This window comes from Lipophrys pholis, assembly GCF_963383615.2.
Source record: "Lipophrys pholis genome assembly, chromosome: 22".
Lineage (NCBI taxonomy): Eukaryota > Metazoa > Chordata > Actinopteri > Blenniiformes > Blenniidae > Lipophrys > Lipophrys pholis.
The window spans coordinates 19,927,327-19,936,113 of record NC_137644.1 but is presented as its reverse complement, the minus strand read 5'-3'; the positions used below and the strand labels follow the sequence as shown (position 1 = coordinate 19,936,113).

Sequence of the window (8,787 nt, the reverse complement as noted above, 5' to 3'; positions counted from 1 at the left end):
ACACGACTGCCGCGTTCTTCAGAAGCTGCTTTTGTTAAGTCGTGATGTTTCAATTGTTCTTGCCGATCTCACAGTCAACAATCGATAATAATGCCACTGAGAGCCTCAGGCATGCGGAGTTAATTGGGTAAATCCTCATTTGGATTTGATTCATGGAATAAACAAGTGGAAGTCATTCCGTACAAGTGAGACTGGATCCTCTGATCAGGCCGTGATAATCCACCGTGTCTCTGCAGACCTCCGGGACGAACGCTCAGGTTGGAAACACAGGCCCCGTTTACACAACAACGTTTTATGTGACAACACCTAATCCGTTAAAAAATAATAAAGAGTTGCGTCTGCAGCAGTAGACACACTGACAATGATGTAGTTAGTCTGTCGAGACACAGGAGGGCGCTGTTGCTTGTTTTTCTAATGAAACCACCCAGACGTGTGCAGAGAACAAAACAGGTGAACAAAATGGAGGAAAGCCGACATTCGTATGGGCTGATAACGACTCGTATGCTATCAGGGGTGAGTCTTAACTATTAAACTAACGATATGGACGATAAAACCAGCGCGTCAAACCGATACGAGGTCGCCATGTTTGTTTACACGCGCATGAGCAGAAGGAATTATTTACGACGGCGCGGGGGGGGGGGGGGATGCGCTTGCGCATTAACAGCGCTCCGTCGCCTGCAGAAGTCCCATTTTGGGATTCGGAATTAAAAAGTCACGGATGTCGTGTAAACAGACCCCCAAAAGTGAAGAAACTTTTGCGGGTACACCTGAAACTCAGACCGGAGCATTCTCTGAAATGTAAACACGGCGCGTACTGATGACGTGTACACTCTGTATTCTGCCACGTCACCGTCCGGGACGCATATCGTTCTCACTACAAAGCCCGTGTATGGCCACTTTGGCGACCGTTCACGCTCGTCTTTAGCGCTCGCCCCTTGTTCATGTCAGACTGAAACTGTTCTATTGTTTAGGTACAAAGATAAACAGTCAGGAGACCAGCCATTCTTATAGCACGTCCGTCCGTTATTATGGGTCCCCCGAACACCTCGGTACATAGTTCCTACCACACGGGCGACCTATCTCTACAGAAAGTAGCCTCAAAGCCACGCACGTTTGTAAAAACACCCATAATGCCACAGTTATAGAACTTTTCTGGGACAGTTGGACTGTATTTTGAACCAAGTTTCACTAAAGTTACCTTCATATTGAGATTGTAGTCATTTTATCTCGTATTTGTTTGGTTCTGTGAAAATATTGAGATTTCCATCACGTATACTCTGTGCCACAATAAAGAAAAACTTTAAAGGAGTCATATTCTCCAGTTTTATCTCCTCCTCTTGCTCCAGTTGGTCCTTTCAAAGTTTCTATCTTAGTAACTCTAGCTTTCTAACCTAGTTTCTATTTGAATATTGAATCATAGGAGCTGCATTCAGAATCTGCTGTGTCTGTGTGAGCTGGACTGGCTCCGCCCACACATGCCCATCTTGGGAAGAGGAGGAAGTACTTCCTCTCGTGGTGCCATGTGCCAGAGCAGAGCTGTCTAATTGTGGGAAGAGTCAAAGTGAGGGCCTACCTTGATTGGGATTGGCTGAACCCCCGATGACACTATATAGGGTTTGATTTCTGATTGGCTGGTTGGAGCAACACACTTTTTAAAACCTGAAACAAGCCAGGGACAGAGAGGACAGACTGTCTTCACGTCTGGGACGTCACTCCGGGTATGGGGACGATTAGTACTGCTGGAGAACCTTCAGGAAGTAGATTTTAAAGTTTAAATTTAAGTTTAGTATAGGTAGCAGATATAATACTGATGCCAATGAAATCGCATTTAGAAAACACATTTTTCACTTGTTTTCCTAAAACATTTTAGTTTTAGAAAGATTAACAAAGGTCACATTTTTGGAACTTAATCCTACTGTAACCTAAAATCTAGTGAGAAATTGGAATTGGTTAATTTAGTTTAACACCTGTTTGGCATTACTTCACATCGTCCTTATACTAATTTTTTTTTTTTTTTTTTTTTTTTAATAAAGCCTTTTCAGATCTTCTGTGGTTCCCAGAGAAGAAACTAATCGATTGCTGATGTGATAAACTGCAAATCCTTCAGTCGAAACCCATGTCCCGTCTCTGCAGGTAATTTGTATTTCGCCTCCTTTTATCAGCTGATTTCAGTGCAACAAGAAGCAACAACTGCTTTTTTTTTTTTAAAACCACTCATCCATTTATTATTCCAAAAGTAGCAGGAACAGGAGAAACAATCCACATTCAAAACTGTGACAAACACAGACGTTTCTGTAAAGTGCCGATTAAGGGGAAAAAAAAAAAAAAAAAAATCCTCACTGATAATACATCTGAACACACACACACCAACTTACACAAACACCACATAGAAAACTAGATTTTACTTTTTTTTTTCTTAATCACGCACAGAAAAATTAGAAATCATATAAAAGCGGAGTAGATCCCGTGTCGACGAGGCGTTCCATCAGTAGTTTGAGACTCTGCTTTCCTCCGAGAAAAACCAAAGTCATGAGTGCTGGTTCACACTGTGCAACATCCACCGGTTCAAACCGGTTCAGGCTCCCGATACATTCGAATGATCCCCGACCAAAGGCACACGACAGGAAGTCCCGCCCACCTCCCACCTCCATATCGCTCTTTAGAATTCCTCACCTGAGCGAGTCTCGGTGGAATGTGTGATCTCACTCAAGGCTTGAAAAAATAAACTGAAATCATGACTTTGGTAACTCCGAGCTGCTTTCTAAGTAAAAACCGATTCGCGACGGGACTTTTGAGTTCAATTCAAATAAAAAGTAATTTGATCAGTAATGGATGCACATGTAACCGAGCGGAGAATGTAAACGTTGTGCAAGTAGTGTTAATCCGGTAACATCAACAAAAGTTTAACCTTCACAACAGATTTAAAAAAAAAAAAAAGACAAAATACAAAATCAACTATTAAATTAAAAAAAAAAAGAAAAAAGAGCTTTTTCATGACGATTAGTGAGGAGATGTGTGAAGTTGCCGGTTTTGGTTTCCTGTTTTACGTCTTCTGCCTCCTTCTGTTCATTTCGAAATAAGCGTCCTCGGTTTTGCTCTGCGGGAGATTCTTGGCGCGGCCGCCACCGGGTGGCGCTCTGGCTCCCCGGGCGTCGGGGCCGCCTCGCTGGGGGGCGGCGGGCGGAGCCGGCTCTGGTTTGGGAGTCGACCTCGCCGTGACAGGGTTGGTGGCGACGACTTGCTTACGAGCCGTCCTCTGTGAGGGGGCTTTCTGATTGGCCCTGCTTGATGGAGACGGGCTGGCTCCACCCCCCGGGAGCCGCCCGGGGGCAACAGTGGCTCCTCGTGACAGGGAGGGGGTGAGCTTGGTGGGGGCCGGCCCCTTGGCTTTGGGCTCTTTGCCCTTTGGCAGGAAGGAGGTGGGCTTGGCGATTGCTGGGGAGGCGGAGCGTGAGCAGGGGGCGGGGTTCTTGGACTGTGGCGCCGCCTGTGTTGGGGTCGCCACTCTGGAGGCCGTCCTCGCTCGCCTCGCCGCCTCTAGACGAAGGCGCGAGGCGGGCGAGCCCGGGCGGCGCTGCGCGAGGCGAGAGCGCTGGCCGACGCCCGGTGGAGGGCGAGTGTCTTTGGGGGCGGGTGCCCGCGGCGGGGCCGGAGCCGGGCGGGGCAGCGCCGAGGCAGACGTCGGAGAGATACAGGGGCTGGAGGGTTTGGGGCATTTGGAGGACGGCTCGGGGCAGACGGGGCTTCTGGGCTGAGAAGTGCCGCCACGTGGGAGCGGCCTGAGTTTATGTTTGGAGGCGGGGTTTAGATTAACTGGGGGTTTGGAGGCGGAGCTTGGCTTGGTGGGTAATGCTGATGGAGTCAGAGCTCTGCGGTGTCCCTGTGACCCCTGACCCCCCGGGCTGGGAGCTGGTCTAGAGCCCACCGGGGTGGAGGGGAGAGAGGCAGACCCTTTGGCGGCGGTGGGCAGTGGCAGCTGGGTCGGCTTCCGGGGCGACGAAGGCGCCATCTGGAGGTTCTTCCTCGGCGCCGAGACCGAGCCTTTCCTCGAGAGCGTGGGCGTGCACACCGGCGAGGCGTTGTAGGAGCGACACGTCTGGCCAGCGGCGGTCAAAGGCGTCGGCTTGCAGGTGGGACCCGAGGCGGAGGACGAGGAGGAGGAGGACGAGGAGGAGGAAGAGGAGGAGAGGAGGTCGTTGACGGCGGCGAGGGGGTCCATTTCAGGCGGAGGAGGCGGAGCTGCATTGCCGTGGTGACCGCCCAGGCCTGGGGGGCCTTTTTGGAAAGCCAGGATCTTCTGCTCCAGCGTGGTGAACTGCAGCACTCGCAGCGGGTCGTACTTGGTGAGGAAACCGCGCAGCGTGTCCCAGCCGCCGCCCACGCGAACCATCACGTGTTTACCGTGGAGCATCTGGGGAGGAGGCGGAGAAACACCGCACGTCAAATAACCAGCCGAGTACAAGAAAACAACGGACAGACCAGCTAGCCTCGGGCCTCGTTTACACCAGAACAGCTCAAGTTAAAACACGTCTTTAAATTGTCCTTTCTGAAAGTTTCCCGTTTACACTGCAATGTTTTGAAAATGATTATTTATGGGAAATCGTTTAAATGCTGAAAACGATGTAGTTTGCATGTTGGACCACTAGTGGGTGTGTTTGTGCATGTGTGCGTTTCATTATGAAAACAGAAACGCTATAAACATTAATAACATTTACAAAATGATCAGACTCCGTCTCCAACAGGAAGTTAGAGTCCTCCTGCCCGTTTCTGCGGAGATGGAGAACTTTCAAAGAGTTTCACCTTGGGGGCCGTTTTAAAAACACTTTGAAAGTTGTGTTTTCACTTGAAAACGTGTAAACGGAACCTTAGTGCGTCCAATCGTGCACTACCACTTCCCACCACAAGGTGGTGTATCAAATTTGTTGGAGTTTAGACAAACAAATGAGAATTTTTTTTTCGTATTACACTTTAGGTAATTAGTCTTTAAACTCTGGTGCGAAAATAATTTCAATCTGAACTTATTTTAGTTTGATCGTATAAAAAGATGAAGTGAGTCGAAGGTGGCAGGTTGTAGTTTAGAGTCACTCCATCAGTTTAAAATTTTTTTTTTTTTTTTAGGTCCTTGACACGTTCCCTCATGACAGCAGCAGGACATCTTCATCTCCACTTGTGTGCAGCAGGAGTAATAATAGTTCATATATAATGTGGTTGAACACGCCTTCGATTAAAGGCTGAAAATAGAGACACAGTCGAGGCTCAGTGCACGATTGTGATGTAACAGCCCACACTACCCGTTAATGAGCTTACATGTGTCCATCACAGCCTGCGGTGGTGCACTTAAGACCACTGCATCTGCCAGGACACACACGCACACACACCAGTGTGTATCCTACTGTGCACGTAAGCAGTCTTTACATTCGTGTGCATTAAGTTGAACCAACGACAGTGAAGGACGAAGCTGCTGATGTTCATTACAAGCACAGTCATGTGTCTTCGTCCTCACCCTGATGAAGATGGTCTTATCCCCGAGGCGGTAGCGTCCCTCCGACAGATACTCGATGGAAACTCTGTTGGCGCAGTTACAAGGCGGGTCGTCCATGCCAAGCTCCTGTGGGGGGGGCGTTACAGCTCAGTTATTACACAGTTATTATATTTTCCAAAACAGAAGTCTGATTAAATGGAATATAAATGAAATGTCAGTTATATAAAAATTCCAACATCAGGTGGTCCTGTAAGTTCATTAAAATGACTTTAATTGCTTTAAATGTAAAATAAGTAAAAATAGATTAAATGAATGAATAAATATAATAAAAAGTAATTGCTTTAAGTGAAAATGAATAAATACTCAAAAATATACAATACATAAATAAAAATAAAACCTAAATTGCTTTAAATGTAAATATATACAAATGCAAATGAATTAATAATTAAAAACAACTTTAATTTCTTTCAATGTAAATGAACACTCACATAGAAATAAATAAATAAATCTTTTAATCGCTCTAAATGTTTGAGAATAAATGCTCGGTAACGACAGCGTTCGTAGCTGCAGGCCTCCATATCAACATAAGTCCGACACGTTTTGGTGAAATTACCGTCAACATGAGACAGAAATGATCTGATGAAGGGGGTCAAAGGTCAAGAGGAGCTGAAACACGCAGCGCTGTGGAGTGCGGCGTCATTTGAGGATAAATATTTGGATGCTTTTGTTCAAACGGCCTTCCGCTCCAACGAGTGCGACTATTTTTAGCGTAGCCGTCTCTCCCGGGGAGAAAACGATCAAACCCGACAGCGTCGGAGGCTGATTTCACCCGCCGGAGCAGACGTGAAGCCGCCGCCGCTGCGTGCGCGTATCCGTGGCCCGGGGGTCTCGTGTGGCGGCGAGTGGAAGGGTCGGGGCAGAGCGCCGTCACATGGTACCGATGTGTCACGTACCCTGTGGGACGCCACTGGAGCGGCACTGAGGCAGCCGCCGTGGCTCCAACTGGGTCGCACATGCGCCACCTATGTGCTTGCTAACGTGATCAGCTGTTTGCCCAGAATTTCTCCTTCCTGCGTCACGGCGTCCGCGGCCGGACCGCACGTGTTCCTGAGGCAGAGGGCGGCTCTGTTCTCGTGCGGTTTGTTCTGGGTGGAACCTCTCACGCAGCGTTAGTGGTGAACTCACCCCGGGCTGGTAGAGGCCGCCGTGCTGGCAGCACACGCTGAAGGTTTTGACGGCGGGAGGCGGCTCCTCCGTCATCAGCAGCGTCTCCTCCAGCTCGATCTCCTTCTCCAGCTTCACCAGCACCGGCGGCTCCACGCCGTACCTGAGGACACCGGGACATTACACATGCAAACCGGCGCAGAACGTCCCGGGAGCGGGCGGTTTGTGTCGGAGGACTCACTTCGAGACGATGCGGCCGATCTCCAGCAGGCAGAGACAAACCTGCCGAGGCTCCTTGTGCAGCACTGAGGACGGAAACAGACCTGAAGTTACTCTGCAATGCAGCCGACACTTTAAAAGGCCCCAGGACGCCACAACACGGAAGGTTAATTACTCCCCGAAGGAATGCAGCACGATTCGAGTGGAAGAGAAACACAGATTTTGGTTGGAGAGAAAATAAAATGGCGTCTGTTTGTAAAAGCTGCTCAATCTGTTGTTACCATCAGTCGTAATGAAGCAGGTACTCAGAATGATTGCCCTCCTCAACAGATCCTATTAAACTATTAAGAAGCGAAGCTTAAACTACAGACTCTCGGTTTACTCTGAGCTTACGGCCTCGATAGGGTCGGTTTCATCCCATTAACAACTTCAATCTGAAGCCCAGGATTACTGAGCTCCGGTCCAGGTTGGTGTGCAGCTTAATGAGTGTAGTGTAATCCAGGACCTCTTCTGATTATCACTACCAACTTCCATTAACATGTGAGAATTAAGTTCTGGAAAAAAATGATTTCCAAGATAATCAGAAGAACGAAAAAAAGTGTTTTAGAGGAGCTTCCTTTAACAGAACACTTTAGAACCATGTTCAGAATGATGAATGAGATTTTCCTGCAGGCTTAGTGAGATGACACGTTATGAGGGAGTAGACAGAGCGTGCTTCAACCACATGTGATACACGTTTGATTTAGAAAAAGTTTCACACCCGAGGCTCCCCATGATGCAGCATGAAGGATTTACGAGCCTCGAGAACCAACGGCGCTTTACATCATCAGCTGCAAAACATCACATAACTAGTGCAAGTCTAAGTGTTTGTGGATAAGAGAACCACTTAATGGTCTATTTATCTTAGACAAAGCAATGAGGCTGGCGTCAATTTACAGTCATGTGATTCATGCCAACCACGACTCAAAAAAGCAGTGATTAGAACTCCTCCCACTAAAAGTCCACGATACGATAACATGGTTGGGAGGGTGTGAAACGTGATTCCACATACGGTCTGAGTTCATCTCTGGTCGGCCGGATTGATAAAATAGTGCCTCAATATCCTTTAAGTTTTAACTTTGAAGTTTTTATTGGTCGTGGAGTTTGACTTTTAAAAGAACCTCTTATGTTTTCACAAAACCAAACATTTGATACAGATAATTGCTCAGATTTTGCTCTAATGTTTTTGTTTTGGGAGAGTTTTGCGTTTCCACGACAACGTTTCTAGAGCAACGGCCCTTTATACGGCAACGGCAGAACGATGTAGTTTTCATGTTGGGCCACTAGTTGGTGCCGTTTGTTTTTGCAATACAACCTCATGCGTGCAGAGAACAACACGCTATAAACTTTAGAAAACACGCACATTCATACAGACGGACCAAGTTTGATTCTCAACTATAAAACTACCAAGTCCCAGGAGGAGGAGATGCACTGGGAGTCATGACACTCTGGAGGCGGCCATTGTTGTTATTGTCCATCAACTGAGCATGTGCAGAAGAGGGATTCCTGGTTCAACATGTGCAGTGGAGTGTTTTCAAAAAGTTGTGTTTTCAGTGGCTCCCAGCGCCGTTGTCGTGTAAATGAGGCCAAAAATGCTGCGCAAGTGGAGAAATTTTCACTTGAATACGTTGTGTAAACGGAGCTTAAAGGTACTTTCTGGTGAAAAAAAAGCAGTAAAATGTCCCAGAAACTTCTCATATAAACACTTGTTTTGGTTGGTTTGCGAGCGCTGATCTCAGTATTTTCTACTACTTTTTTTTTTTTTTAAACTTAATTTTTATTTGTATTTTCTACTACTTTGATTCGTACAACATTATGTTAAAAAGTCAAAGTCATGAACTGAAATAGCTTTTCCCTTTCCCACAACATAAAATAAAAGAAAT

The 8,787-nt window shown here is 47.1% G+C and overlaps 1 protein-coding gene across 3 annotated transcripts in view; it reads right to left on the bottom strand.

The window, feature by feature from the left end:
- Positions 1 to 2,206: 2,206 nt before the first annotated feature.
- gas2l3 (growth arrest-specific 2 like 3) overlaps positions 2,207 to 8,787 on the bottom strand; it is a 28,139-nt gene continuing 21,558 nt past the window's right edge. For all 3 annotated transcript variants that reach the window (XM_080491935.1, XM_080491934.1, XM_080491933.1), the window contains 4 exons: positions 6,888 to 6,951; positions 6,668 to 6,809; positions 5,504 to 5,608; positions 2,207 to 4,411 (listed from right to left, as the gene is read on the bottom strand). In XM_080491935.1, coding sequence (XP_080348061.1) covers positions 3,044 to 4,411; positions 5,504 to 5,608; positions 6,668 to 6,809; positions 6,888 to 6,951 — 1,679 coding nt within the window. In that variant the 3' untranslated portion in view covers positions 2,207 to 3,043. The remainder of the gene's footprint in view (positions 4,412 to 5,503; positions 5,609 to 6,667; positions 6,810 to 6,887; positions 6,952 to 8,787) is intronic.